Below are 15009 nucleotides of genomic sequence, written 5' to 3' on the forward strand. Positions count from 1 at the left end.
ACTAAAAAGCCTCTGAGGTTTGTGCAGTTTATTGACACCAGGTTAGATCTAAAACTTGGTAGCTTTAACTACCTTCTGGTGTTCCATAGGACTGTCTCTGGATATTTGCAGCCTGTAGACGGTCTTTATTCCATTTCCTCTCAGTGCTCCTGACCCTCTCGTTGAGCCAAGGCTGCACTATGGGTTTGTGTGCTTTAGTCTTAATGCAACCACTGCGTCCAAAACCTTCATGCAAGTGTCATTGAAATAAGAGAGCAAACCATCGAGCGTGGTGTTCTGCCAATCATCTACATTCATAGTTTCAGAAGCACTGAACCAGAAAACAGAGAGGCAGTCACTTGCCATGTCTCAATTCGACAGTTGCACACTTTGAAGTACCGTTCGAAGGACCCGGCTGATGAAGGGTGCTTCTCCGTGAAGCCTCTGTGGATTGGAAAAAGTGTGCCAAAATGGGATAGGTGTATGTCAACTGCTGTCTGTGCGCTTATGTTACGTCTCCTAGCAAAAATGATGGCTGCTGACTAATGAGCTAAACATTTCAAATGTACTATGAAATAATTACATTTTTACTTTTAATAATTTATTATTTAACTGAAGAAGAGTCAAGGTGTCATCTTCATCTGTTTAGACTGAATGAAGTAAGAAATTAACCTTTCCCTTTGAATATCAATAGGCAAATATAACTTTATAGGTGATTTTTTCCCAATTGTAGCTAGTATTACTTATTATTATTATTATTATTATTATTATGTTGTTTCTCCCTTAGAAGTCACATGAGGTGCATAATGGGATACAGATGTGCGTGAGGTCTGCTTGGATGCACACTTCGATCACGGCTGATCTCCATGGAAACGCAGGACACATTTGTCGATCGCATTCGTGGGGTGCATGAAATGGGATAGGCCTCGTCGCACTGGAAGTGACGTAAGTGCCCTTCAAATGTAGCCGACGAAATGCGCAACCGTTGAATTGAGACGGCAACTGTGTGCATTCGGCAAGCTGAAACTGTGACATACGAGATAACCACAGTTTGAGGCAGTGGCACAGTGGTCCAGATTTACATCAGAACCAAAGAACAACACCAAGACCAGGGTGAGTCATTTCTCATGTATTGGCCACGATATCAAATGTCACTATATCAACTTATCGTTCGGTATATGAAACTGTAACAAGATTTTTGGGGGTCACTGTTTATTCTGTGTACTATTTCTTAGCGCTACTGGGGAGTTTTTGGTTATTTTTTGGCTAAATTATAAGATTTAAGGCATTAAAGGTTGAATTAATAACTTCTATGACTCATCATATATACAAACTAAGTACTAAAGTATCATTCTGCTGTTTATTTATAGCAGTTCATGATTTTGAACAGTATTGTTCATGTAGAATTTTCTTTGGGTTATTATCGTTTATTGTCTATATTTACTTGAGCAATAAATTGAATTTCAGAATATGTTATCGTGACAGGGCTACTCATGTGTTGAGTCTGACATGACTGGGTTAAGTGAAATGACTAAATCAAGTTTAAAAAGTCAGATGTGGATTCACAACAGACATAAATATTAAAATCCACAACAGTTAAAAAGTGGTCACAGCGCAGTAACAGGACTGAGATCTGTGAAGTCCTGAATAAAACTGAAATTACAATTAAAACACCATCATGTAACCTACAGAAGAAACATACTTATTCTCATTTATTTTTAATGCTTTGTGATTTATGTTTTGAAAGCTTCTGTAGATTTGAGGCGTTCTTGTAGTTCAGGAAAAGGGCCTTCACACCATGCAGCGTGTTGTAAGTGTAGAAGCAGCTGCTGTGGCTCAGAGGGTTGTTTCTGTTATGGTTCAAAATCAGGTCCAGGAGCTTTAACCACAGATGATAGGTCCAAACATTTGCATTTTGAGTCGTTAGCAGCAGATTCCAAAACACAGTTCTAGGCTCTTTAAAATATCTCATGAACACAACCAATTAGCCTTCAGTCAGTTTCTGTTGAGTTAAGCTCAGTTCTTCTGTTTCTTTCTGTTCAGTTCTGTTTCTGTGAGTTCTCATGTGTCTTTTCAGTTTAGCACTTTGTTTAAACCCTTTATTACAGGTTGAACAGCTGTAAGGTCTCTCACCTGTGTGTGTTCTCAGATGCTGAACAAGAGTACTCTTATCACAAAATGTCTTCTCACATGTTGAACAGCTGAATGGTCTTTCCCCTGTGTGAGTTCTCACATGTGCATCTAGAGAACTCTTTTGGGTAAATGTTTTCTCACATGTTGAACAGCTGTAAGGTCGTTCACCAGTGTGTATCTTAAGATGTTTATTTAGATTATACTTTCGAGTAAATGTTTTCTCACATATTAAACAGCTGAATGGTCTCTCTCCTCTGTGAACTCTAATGTGTCTCTGTAAATTTGGCATAGTGCCAAACTTCTTTTGACATATAGGGCATTCATATTTCTTCTTGTCAGCTACTTCGTCAGTTCCATTGTTCACACCGGCTCGGGCTCTGATCTGAACTTGGTTGCAGTGGTCTCCATCAGCCTCTGTCTCCATCTGTGTAGCTGAACAGCTGAATGGAGCTCTCCAATCATAATCATATTCAGGGGAGTGCTCCGTGTTTCCTTCAGTCTCTGAGTGTAAATGTGGCTCTGTGCTGATGTCCTCTCCCTGTGTTTCCTCTCTGTGCTCAGTTTGTCTATGTTGAAGCAGTGAGGACTCTTCTGTCTTCACACAGACAGCACTGGACTCTGGGATGCCCACTGGGAGCTGGGGTGGGGAACATACACACAAATATTAATATTCATATTTTGACTCTCCTGAAAACAATAATGATAATAATATTAAAATCCATCCATTTTCTTATCCCCGCTTATCTAGGGTCAGGTCGCGGGTCAACAGTCTAAGCAGGTACACCCACTCTAGACGTTCCCAGGCCAGCCAAGAGACATAGTCCCTCCAGTGTGTCCTGGGTCTTCCCCTGGGCCTCCTCCTGTTAGGACATGCCCGGAACACCTCCATAGGGAGACATTCAGGAGGCATCCTGAACAGACGCCCGAGCCACCTCAGCTGCTCCTCTCAACGTAAAGGGGCAGCGAGTCCACTCCTCACTCTATCTGTAAGGGAGTGCCCAGCCACCCTGTGAAGGAAACCCATTTCGGCCGCTTGTATCCCCGATCTTGTCCTTTCAGTCATTACCCAGAGCTCATGACCATAGGTGAGAGCAGGAACATAGACTGACCGGTAAAACTAGAGCTTTGCCTTTCGACTCAGTTCCTTCTTCACCACAACAGTTCATTACAGCAACCGCAGCCTGGTGTGTTTATTTCGCTATTTTGCATATTATATTTATATATATATATATATATTTATATATATATATATATATATATATATATATATATATATATATATATATATATATATATATATATATATGGTGACGGTGAACCAACCACACATTGTGGTGGTGGATAAACAACAGAGCAAAGCCGTTATGTGATGAGAAAATCATGAAAAAGGAACATGAAAAACTAGAGAAATACCAGGGGCTCAAAGAAGAGCTGGAGAAGACCTGGAAAGTGAAGTTATCAGTGGTGCCCGTGGTCATCGGAGCACTTGGAGCAGTGACCCCCAAACTGGAGGAGTGGCTACAGCAGATCTCAGGAAAAACATCAGGCATCTCAGTCCAGAAAAGTGCAGTACAGGAACAGCAAAGATACTGTAGAACCCTCAAGTTTCCAGGCCTCTGGTAGAGGACCCGAGTGTGGGACAAGGAGACTACCAATAAAGGGGGGGGGGGGGATATGATAAAGTAATAAATACATTTATAATTTCATTAATACACACATACGTACATACCATACATGTATACATACATACTTTAACAAAACCACCTGAATTTTTTTATATTTTGTGATCTTCTGAGGTTAATCCCAGATTCCCAGTGAAATCATAATATGTATTTTTTACCTGCAAAACCAACTGAGTGAAAAGTCAGTAAAATCTCTGTGAAATTCCAGTGAAACATACTTGTTTGTTTCCACCGTTTTGAGGACTTTCTCTGGGAAGCATCAGGGCACCTTCAAAAACCTCCTCACACACGAGAACACACACTATAAAAGCTGTAAACACACACCTCAGGGCAAAGGACAATTACAGTTACACTGGGGCACAGGCCGCTTTGATTTGTACCTACATTTTTTTGGAGGAGCTGATTCTCATCCCAGCTGGTTTACACTCGGCTTAAACCGCCCCAGTGCCTGCTGCAGGTCCTGGCTTGATGAAGCCATCAGGACAACAACATCTGCAAACAGCAGAGATGAGATCCTGTGGTCCCCGACCCGGACCTCCTGTGGCCCCTGAACCAGAACCACTCCGGCCCTGGCTGTGCCTAGAAATTCTGTCCATAAAAATCAGCAGAACCAGTGACAAAGGGCAGCCCTGGCAGAGTCCAAGATGCACTGGGAACAGGTCTGACTTACTCCTGGCAATGTGAACACAGCTCGTGCTCCGGACATACAGGGATCGGACAGGCCTTAGCAAAGGGCTCGATACTTATCAGTGACCGATATTATCGTGCATCCCTCACTGTTCCAGTCTGGTGGTATAATGATCTGTTTCATGCTTCATCTAATTGTACATGGTCATAATAAATAAATATATGAAAAGAAAAAGAAAGAGAAGCTGTCCCTTCCAACTTTAGGTGGTCCATTTCACCTAACTTCATCCTAGACAATCATGTGGATAAAGCTCACCTGTGCTGGGAGCGTGTCTTCCTCCTGTTTGACGCTCTGCTCCTCTGGCTCCTCTTTAATCCGTGGAGTCTGTGGAGTGTCCTGGTTCCTCTGGTTCTCCTCTTTGGAGCCACATAGTTCCTCCTCATACTCCACTGTCGTTCTTTCAAACAGCGCAAAGATCTCTTCAGCAGCCACAGTCAGCCGCTCATTCACCAAAGCTCTCAGCATTTGGCCTTTCTGGACTTGGTTGCAGTTGTCTCCATCAGCCTCTGTCTCCATCTGTGTAGCTGAACAGCTGAATGGAGCTCTCCAGTCCTCATCATTGTCAGTGTCAGAGGAGTGGTCCATGTGTTCCTCAGTCTCTGAGTGTAAATGTGGCTCTGTGCTGATGTCCTCTCCCTGTGTTTTCTCTCTGTGCTCAGTTTGTCTATGTTGAAGCAGTGAGGACTCTTCTGTCTTCACACAGACAACATTGGACTCTGGGACGCCCACTGGGAGCTGGGGTGGGGAACAAACGCACAAATATTAATATTGACATTTTGACTGAAAAGAATAATCAGAATATTTCTTGATTTCAATCAGAAATGTGCTAAATGTTTCTGTCATTTTCTTGGTTCAGGTTTGTTACAAATATTGTTATAAATTTATCAATCTCAAACTGAGAATAAATGCACAGCCTCAGATTAAGAATCGCCCAGACCAGAGGACATCAAGTCAACAACTGGCCCTTAACACATCTTCTATGTATTCGATAATGCTCCCTCTCCCTCACTGAATAAAAGATAACAGCTCCATTTGAATATTTTCATTGTGTAGTTTAGGGATAGGGATACTAATACTATACACGTAATTTAGCACATATTTCACAATTTCAGTTTAAACATGATACTTTTACATATCCGTAGTAGTACAGAGTAGAACATTAAGCAACTTTTATTCAATCTAACATGCGTTTTACACCTGCTACTATTCATCTGTGTCCAACTCCTCTGTCAGTGTTTCCTAGTGGAGCCCAAGTCCACGGCTGCCCCTCTGTGCTCTGCCCCTGCTCTCCAGCGCACTGAGAGCCCCCTGTCTGTGAGATGAGTTCAGACACTACAACACTAAAGACTAACACATAGCCTTTATGGCACCTGGCCTCACGTTTGTGTTGCTTTTAATTCATGTGAAGTACAGTGACAAACGTGTCACACTTTGTTGCGGTACTTAGTGCTATTGAATCGAAACATAGAACTGATGTTAGAACTGACAATAGAACCCTCCTCACACCCACACATACCTACACACACACACATTGGGGGACCCTATAAAAGCTGTCAACTTGCACATCTCAGGGCTCTCCACCTATCCTCTCTAGAGAACCTGTTGCTTCATTGTTCACTTTACCTGTGTGGACCTCATTTAAAGTGCACGTGCATGAAGTGTGAATGGATGCACGCTTTGGTTATGGCCGATCTCCGTGGAAACACTGGAAACGCAGGACACATTTGTCAGGTGCATTGAAATGGGACAGCCCTTATTGCATCGGAAGGACTGTGCGCACGGAGCAGCCACATTATCACATGTGCTTTTCTCTTCTCTCGCTATGCATCCAGTTGCACTTAAAGGACAGTGTCGCCCTTTTAGCAGAGTTAAACACACACAGATGCAAAAGTTAAGCATCCACAGCCCTTGTTTATTTAATTTAAAAGGGCTCCAAATCTTTACGACACTCCATCTTTGTGCTGCCTCGCGACATTACAGTGGAGTGAGTGTTTGGATCTGACTGACCCGCACCCAATGTAGACTTCTCACTGAGCCATGTGACCCGTCCACTAGTTACAGTAAGCCCAAGAATCACTGTAACAGATCTGTTACCTATAATCTGTGCAGTGGAGCCTGTATCAAGAGCGTCGCACTGGAGCAGCGCGCTCCTGATGCTCTTCTACACACTTATCCTGTGCAGTGCATGGGCTGGGTTCTTCTATACTGGGGCACGTGCCCCAGTAAAAGGGGTTTAGTGATGTCTCTGCTCAGGACTCTGCTCCTATAAACATGCATCTCAGGTCACACACACACACCTATACACACACTAACTATAAAAAAACTGAACATGTGTCATGTTAACACTGAACATGACACATGTTCAGTGTTAACAGTGTTCGCTGTCAGACTGTACAATGAACACTGTTAACACTGAACATGTGTCATTCAACTATACCCATGTGCAATACCGAATACCATGTAAATCCACTGAAGTCACTTTACTGAGATTTATTCTGTTCATATGCTGCACTGCCCTGTCACTCTTATTGTACATAATAGTTTTTGTTGGTATTTTATATTTTGTTATTTTATTTTTAGTTAGTATTTTTAATGTCCATTTTTAAATTATTTTAAACTATTTATCTATTAACTTGTTTTATTGCATGTTACCATTTTCCTGCTGTTCTTGAACTTAGCGGTGCAATACTGGAATTTCCCCACTGTGGGACTAATAAAGGCATATCTTATCTTATCTTATCTTATAAGCACACACCTCAGGTAACTCCTGTCCTTCTCTGGAGGGTCTGTTGATCCGCTGTACCTTTGCCCGGGACAGACTAAACACTCTCTGCCAAACCAACGGTGCGGGCGTGAAGGGCCGAGTGTCTTCACCAACCTCGCTCTCCATTGGCTTTTTGGTTGCTATGATAATTGTGGATATTTGTGACCTTAAAACCCTCAAACACAAGTTTCTTTTATGTTCCATGAGCTCTCTTTGTTATTCAAATTATAGACAGAAAATAAATGGACACCAGTCGTTCCCAAAGTGTGACGAGCCGTGGCCCCTACCCCCCTCCCGGACAGTTACTCAAAATGAGTATTCTGAAAAGACCTACGTATTTTCAGTCCGTGTATTTAGTGACTTCCAACACTGTGGATAAAGCTCACCTGTGCTGGGAGCGTGTCTTCCTCCTGTTTGACGCTCTGCTCCTCTGGCTCCTCTTTAATCCGTGGAGTCTGTGGAGTGTCCTGGTTCCTCTGGTTCTCCTCTTTGGAGCGACACAGTTCCTCCTCATACTCCGCTATCGTTCTTTCAAACAGCGCAAAGATCTCTTCAGCAGCCGCAGTCAGCCGCTCATTCACCAAAGCTCTCAGCGTTTGGCCTTTGGACATTTTAACAAAGTGTTTTTAGCTTTAGCTCCGAGCTAACCGCACACGGGGCTCTGTCTGCTTCCTGCTTTTTGTGCAGCAGAGTAGACACGGTTAGTGCACTGCTGCCCCCACTGGTCAGGCTGTTACACTCCGAAAATACTCATGGATCACATGACCTTTCTCTTCTCCAGTGTTACCAGGCAGATTAAACAATCAGACCTTTAGAAACTTTCTACAATGTTCTAACGTTATTCCCTCATCAAAAACTTGCCTGAAGAGTCGGCCTGTCATGATGACACATGTTGAAGTACGAAAATATACACAATAAACAATAAAGCTAAAACTAATTTATGCAACTCACACAAAAATCGCTGAACTACAATTATCTCCAAAAATAATGTTTGAGTTAAAAATGCACCCATTAGTATTTGCAGTTTGTATTTCATGTTTACTTCTCATGTATCTGTGAATTTTATGATTTAAACGAATTTTTAACATTTTAATTTGAAAATAACTTAAGTAAACACTCTTTCTGTGTATTTTATTTTGGTAGCTTCACTTCCTGTCAGTGGAACATGTAGAGGGTGAAATCTGTCTTGGTTGAAAATCATATATTTTGTAAAAATGACTTACTGTTAGCATAAACATAAGAAGACATGCTGATAAGACGTTTTCAAGTGTAATCAATGAATTTTGGAGCACTAATTTTAAGTTTTCTACATTTTATTTGGACTGTGCATTTTTTAGTTAGCTTCATATTGTAACATGGCCCTGAAAGCCACAAAAATGAGCCGTCATCTCACGGTCTCATTCTCATTCTTACAGGAGCCTGATATGTGTGACTCAGGAGAAAGATTGACTCCACCTTGTGTCTTTGCTTTACAAGTGTGTTATTCAACCCTCTACAGCCCAGGTCTTATTGTAGTACAGAAAAACAGAAAAATAAAAGTTGCACACTAGTACAAAGAAAAAGCCCCCGTGATAAATGCTAACCCCCAAAAAGCGTTCTAAAAATAACCCACAATAGGCCAAATTCACGAAGTATCAGATTTATTTTTTACAATTATTCTATGTGTTTTGCGGCTATAAAACCCCTCACCACACACTTTATACACATTTCTCAGACAGACATTAACATTTTCTCACATTTCTCTCTGCAAAACATATAGAATAATTGTAAAAAATAAAGCTGACTACTTCAGGGATTTTGCCTACTGCGGCTTATTTTTAGAACATAACCGCCATGATAAACGAGGGACCACTGTATAGTAATTATCAGGACAGGCCGAATGATTAACATTAATTAAAGGAATCAGAAGAATCATAAAACTATATTTAAGGTAGCATAATAAGCAGTTTAAATGAATACAAGAGCAAAAAGCCAAACTAATTCCAAAATCCCTCAAACACAATCCAGCCCCTGCAGGTGTTCTCAGTGAGTGCCTCTGTCAGCCCCAGAACAAACAAAAATACCAAAGCTAAATTATTCATATTAAACAATAACAAAGATAATCACAATTAGGAAACATAATTAACTGCCCAATAATAACAAACCTTAAGCCTCTATAAAACACATTTTTTATCTTTGTTACAGTGTAGTTTCCTCATCACAGACAGAGTTGTGTTTTGTTTCATTCACACATGTTTATCACACAAACTCTGCAGATTTAGGTGGAGTTCTTCTATCAAACAGAAAACACTGTTCCACTTTGTGATGTCATTTAGTGGTAATACAGGAAGTGCTTAATTGTGTCTTAAACTTCATTAGAATCATTTGAATAATTTCAGACCTGGATTTGCCAAACTTTGGAGCTATACAGCTAGTGTTTTATTTATTTTATTCATTTCTCTGTGCTCCAGGAGATATTGTAGACTTTCTGTGGCTATCTCAACTGAACAAAAGTTAAAACTAAAATATTTTTTAGGAAGGTTGACAATTTATGCTTTTTCTATTGTATTGTAGAATAAAGCAATTCAGGTTGAAGATAGCTCACCTTTAAGCTACCACTAAATGACATCACAAAGTGGAACAGACCAATTAGAGCTTTGGAGCTGGAGACAAATTTGAGCACCAATGATGGACTAATGACTTTATTTATCTAATGATGGGAGGAGCACAGATACACATGTCAGAAAAATGCAGACAGGATTATATCACTTCTATAAAAACACATCTATTCATTTTTATTGTTACAGGACTTTCATTCAAAATGAAGCAGCAGACTCCAACACAGAACTCCCTTTAAAACATCTCATAAAAACAACCAGTTAGCCTTCAGTCACTTTCTGTTCTGGGAGTTCTCATCTGTTTATTCAAATGCTGCTTGATTTTAAACCCTTTAAACCCTTACAAATAAAACATCTGTAAAGTCTCTCACCAGGGTGTATTCTCAAATGTCTAGACTACACTTTGGGGTAAATGTTTTCCCACATTCTGAATGGCTGAAAGGTCGTTCGCTGGAGTGTATCTTCACATGTTCATGTAGGGGAAAATAGGAACTTTGAATATTAATGGGGCAGAGATAAATAGAAGAAGCAGCAGTGGTTGAGATGGTTAAACTTAAACATATTGATGTGTTGTTCCTACAGGAGACACACAGCACTGCGACAATGGGACAGACTGGAGCAGGGTTTGGTCAGGGACAATATTCATGAGTGCAGGAGTAGCAGGGCTGGTGTCTGAGAGGGTGAGTCTGGGTAATGCCACTCACCTGGAAGTACAAGGGGGCAGGCTGCAGGTGGTGCAGGAGACAATCAGGGGACAAGCAGGGAAACACTTTGTGTTCATAAATATCCATGCACACCCTCACCTGTGAGTCGCACACACAGCGCACACTCTGAACAGGCAGCTCAAAGCTTTAACAGTGACTCTGTGATAGTGGTGGGAGGGAACTGAAACTGCACAACACACACTCATGACAGGAACACGGTAGAGCCCCACCCAGGTACAGCTGCTCTGCCGGCCAGTGTACTGAGGAAGAACGACCTCATGGACACATGGACAGTGCCACCCTATGGCACACCAGTAGACATGGGTCCAGAGCAACGGGGGCAGTGTGAGCACAGGTCGTCTGTACAGAATCTACATCAACCAATCACACAAGGCCCATCTCAAAAGAGTCCAAATAATACCTATTGGATATTCAGATCACCATTTCCACCAACGATGGAGTACACTTTACCAGCATATGCTCCACGCTGCCCCTGCTGGTGCCTGAATGTAAGGCTACTGCAGGACAGTGGGTTCATCCAGGCCTTCAGGGAGTTCTGGGAGCAGGGGAGGTGTAGGAAGGTGGGGAAGACTCAAATTAAACTGTTTGTCCAACAGCACATGGCATGCACACACTGCTCAGAGAGGGAAAGGCTAGAGCAGCTGGAGAGGAAAGTAGCCCTCATAGACGGGGGGCTGATGACTGTGTGACATTGATGCACCTACACGCTATTTTTTTAATTTAGAAAAGAGAGACAGTGCATCAAATGATCTAATGCACCTCAAACTGGCCAATGGGGAGGTCACCTCTGACCCATCACTGATGCGGCAGGAGGCCATAACCTACTGTTTGGGACCGGTGAGTGTGATGAGGGAAACCAGGGGCAGGAGGGGTTGCCTGAGCTGGAGGACTCTGAGGTCAGTCAGGAAGAGATTAACTCTGCAGTGCAGCAGCTCAGTTGTGGCCGAGCCCCAGGGATTGATGGGCTACCTCCAGAGTTCTACAAGAGGTTCGGTGCTGGGGGAGGATGTGCCTCAGGTCTTGACATCAGCTCTGGATCTGGGTCGGCTCCGGCGCTGCTGTACCAGTGGTCCCGGCCCTGTTGCCCAAGAAAAGTGACCTGACTTTGCTGAAAAACTGGAGGCCAGTCTCTGCTCTGCAGACTGTAAAACACTGGACCAGATAGCAGTGGACCTGTTGGGACTTCAGGGTTTTACCACTCTGTGATGAAGCCCTGGAGCTTGGAGCTGGAGTGCTCCAGAGGGGAGCAATACGTACGCCTGGGGCAGGAGCCACTACTTTTTAAGCCTGTAGTGAGAAGAAGCCTGATGGACTCTCCTCAGATGAGACAGGGATTTGTGGCAGCAGGGCTCACAAAACTGGTGGACTTGTGTCCGGAAGAGTGCAGCCCAGCTGAGCCAGGAGACTGGGGTGAGATCTGAGGTGCTGCAGAGGCTGCTGTGGGAGTTGTGCTTCAGAGAAGCACTGGGGCTCCACGGACAATCTCCACCTGTCCAGCCGCGGCCCTTTCCCTCACTGTTTGTGCAGTCCGCTGGAGGACCACAGAACAATGGAGGCCTGCAATCATTTGACTCCCCTGCCCTCCCAGAGATGTCTGCAGTGGAGAAGAATGACCACCATATCCTGTCCATCAAAGTCAGGCATCCCAGAATCCAGGTGGTTGGGTGTGTTGGCCCCAGGTTCTTCTCCACGAGGCTGCTGTCGGTCCCTGTAATGCCCCCCAGTGGAGATACGCTGTGCAGATCTCCAGTGGCGGGTGGCTGCAAACAGACATGTGGCCCACTTTGACCCAACATCAGAGCCATTGGGCCTTCTGTCAATAAGAAGAGACACTAAAACACCTGTGGTTGTCCTGTTCTTGGTTGGCTCCCCTCTTTAGTCTGCTGGGACACTGGCTGCAGACTCTGGGACAAATACTGACCCGGCAGCCATTCGTGTTTGGACCAAAGCTTTCTGTGGCCAAAAGCAGAACCGTTGTTATAATAAACTTTGTTCTGGGTCAGGGTAAGATGAGCCTGTGGCTCACTCAGAGAAGCCACAAGGCTAATCGGGGTGCACAGACCTGGAGCTCCTGTTAAGGAGACTGGTGGGGCACGGCTCAAAGTGGAGTGGGACAGGTGGAGGATTCTGAGGCAGGCTGGACAGTGAGGAGGGCTCTGTGTTCAGTGAAGGAGGGGCTGGAACATGTGATGGAGGTGTGTTTGTGTTGTATGACTTAGCTTTTTTTTCTTTACTGACAAGTGACATAATAAATGTATTGTCAAAGTCAAAGTCATGTTCATGTCGGTGGGTCCGTTAGAGAAACAGTCTTCTTACATACTTAACGGCTGAATGGTTTATCTCCTGTGTGTGTTCTCACATGTTTTTCTAGCATACCCTTTGTGATAAACGTCTTCTCACATGTTGAACAGCTGTAAGGTCGTACACCTGTGTGTATTCTCAAATGTGCACCTAGACAAGCCTTATGGGTAAATTTTTTGTTACAGGTTGGACAGCTATAAGGTTTTTCTCCTGTGTGTATATTTACATGTTGCTCTAGAAGATCCTTTCGCATAAATGTTTTCTTACAAGTTGAACAGTTGAATAGTTTCTCCATGTGTGTTCTCACGTGTTTATCTAGATTACACTTTGTGACAAATGTTTTCTCACAGGTTGAACAGCTGAATGGTTTATCTCCTGCGTGCATCTTTATATGGTAATCTAGACCTGCTTTTTGGGTAAAGGTTTTCATACAAACTAAACAGCTGAATGGTCTTTCGCCTGTATGTAATTTTATATGTCTATGTAGATGACTCTTTACGGCAAATGTTTTCTCACATGTTGAACAGCTGAATGGTCTCTCTCCTGTGTGTGTTCTCGTGTGTTTATCTAGATTACACTTTGTGACAAATGTCTTCTCACAGATTGAACAGCTGAATGGTTTATCTCCTGTGTGCATCTTTATATGGTAATCTAGACCGGATTTTTGGGCAAATGTTTTCGTACAGATTAAACAGCTGAAAGGTTTCTCTCCTGTATGTAATTTTATATGTCTGTCTAGATGACTCTTTACGGTAAATGTTTTCTCACATGTTGAACAGCTGAATGGTCTCTCTCCTGTGTGAACTCTAATGTGTCGTTGTAAAATCTGATTAGTCCCAAACCTCTTCTGACACACAGAGCACTGGTGTTTCTTCTTGTCAGCTCCTTGGGCTGTTCCTGACATGTCTCCATAGTTCACAGAGGCACTGGTCTCTGGTGCAGACTTGTATTTGGGGGATAGACCTGAGTTTGGTGCAGCAATGCTTCTGGCTCTGATCTGGACTTGGTTGCAGTGGTCTCCATCAGCCTCTGTCTCCATCTGTGCAGATGAACAGCTGAATGGAGCTCTCCAGTCTTCATCATTGTCAGTGTCAGAGGAGTGGTCCGTGTGTCCCTCAGTCTCTGAGTGTAAATGTGGCTCTGTGCTGATGTCCTCTCCCTGTGTTTCCTCTCTGTGCTCAGTTTGTTTATGTTGAAGCAGTGAGGAATCTTCCGTCTTCACACAGACAGCACTGGACTCTGGGAGCTGGGGTGGGGAACAAACACACAAATATTAATATTCATATTTTGACTGAAAACAATAATGAGAATATTTCTTGATTTAAATCAGAAATGGGCTAAGTGTTTCTGTCATTTTTTTGGTTGAGGTTAATTAGAAATATTGTTATACATTTATCAATCTCAAGATGAGAATAAATGCACAGCCGCCAGATGAAGGATTGTTACAAAGAGTTAAATATATACATATATTAAGAAACATCACTTCCTTAGAACTATGGGACATCTACATCTGTGTTTTCCAGCTCTGCACAAATGAATGGCACAAACAACACTCATGTTTTAACATTGTCCTACATGTGTCTGTCGCACCTGTATCACTGAATAACCCAGTAGAAGGTAATGTGACTATGTGACACAGCAGTAAAGTGGTAATAGAGGAGCAATGGGCTCGTGACCCGAAGAGAAGTAAATGACATACAAACAGTTCAGAGTGAAAAGCCATTCAATCATAAACAACAACTTCAAAATCAATACCAGCAGATGGGCTCCGCCCACACTGAAAAGCGTGGAATAGTTGAATGCTTTGGACAAGGTATGAAAACCTTAGATTCAGAAAAACGTAAACATGATCATTGTACTATTATAACATTTGTAGCTGATTCAGAGCACACACAGATTTGTGCAAATAAAGGCACAGTGATGAAGGTTTCTGCCAAACAAATACATAGCATCAAGACAGCAGCTGCTAAAATACCATTACAAGCCTTCTATTGGGCCACCCTTAACCAAGGCTCACAAGCAGAAGCGGCTCCAGTGAGCCCAGAAATACATGAAGACTAATTTTCAAACAGTCTTGTTCACTGATGAGTGTCATGTCACTCATCAGGTTGGTGTCTGATGGTTGGTGGACGGCCACCAT

At 42.8% G+C, this 15009-nt stretch overlaps 2 protein-coding genes across 2 annotated transcripts; both read right to left on the reverse strand.

Moving 5' to 3' along the window:
• Nucleotides 1–1747: 1747 nt before the first annotated feature.
• LOC129456927 (oocyte zinc finger protein XlCOF7.1-like) lies at nt 1748–7966 on the reverse strand. Its single transcript, XM_055227985.1, has 4 exons — nt 7633–7966; nt 4738–5217; nt 2029–2749; nt 1748–1984 (listed from the first exon to the last, which is right to left on the reverse strand). Exons 1-4 carry the CDS (start codon nt 7855–7857, stop codon nt 1971–1973), a joined length of 1440 nt encoding a protein of 479 aa, XP_055083960.1. The 5' UTR covers nt 7858–7966; the 3' UTR covers nt 1748–1970.
• Nucleotides 7967–12794: 4828 nt separating this feature from the next.
• On the reverse strand, nt 12795–15009 carry LOC129456882 (zinc finger protein 501-like). The gene is made up of 2 exons (XM_055227721.1): nt 14887–15009; nt 12795–14115 (listed from the first exon to the last, which is right to left on the reverse strand). The coding sequence occupies exons 1-2, from the start codon at nt 15007–15009 to the stop codon at nt 12889–12891; spliced, it is 1350 nt and encodes a 449-aa protein (XP_055083696.1). The 3' UTR covers nt 12795–12888.

The sequence above is a fragment of the Periophthalmus magnuspinnatus genome, chromosome 16 (assembly GCF_009829125.3).
Source record: "Periophthalmus magnuspinnatus isolate fPerMag1 chromosome 16, fPerMag1.2.pri, whole genome shotgun sequence".
NCBI lineage: Eukaryota > Metazoa > Chordata > Actinopteri > Gobiiformes > Gobiidae > Periophthalmus > Periophthalmus magnuspinnatus.

Excerpts from the sequence above, each read along its gene's own strand:
- LOC129456927 (XM_055227985.1), bottom strand. The coding sequence starts at position 7,857 with ATGTCCAAAGGCCAAACGCTGAGAGCTTTGGTGAATGAGCGGCTGACT. Across the intron at positions 5,218-7,632 it reads AAGACACGCTCCCAGCACAG|CTCCCAGTGGGCGTCCCAGA; the intron begins GTGAGCTTTATC and ends TCCCCACCCCAG. Across the intron at positions 2,750-4,737 it reads AAGACACGCTCCCAGCACAG|CTCCCAGTGGGCATCCCAGA; the intron begins GTGAGCTTTATC and ends TCCCCACCCCAG.
- LOC129456882 (XM_055227721.1), bottom strand. The coding sequence starts at position 15,009 with ATGGTGGCCGTCCACCAACCATCAGACACCAACCTGATGAGTGACATG. Across the intron at positions 14,116-14,886 it reads CACTGGAGCCGCTTCTGCTT|CTCCCAGAGTCCAGTGCTGT; the intron begins GTGAGCCTTGGT and ends TCCCCACCCCAG.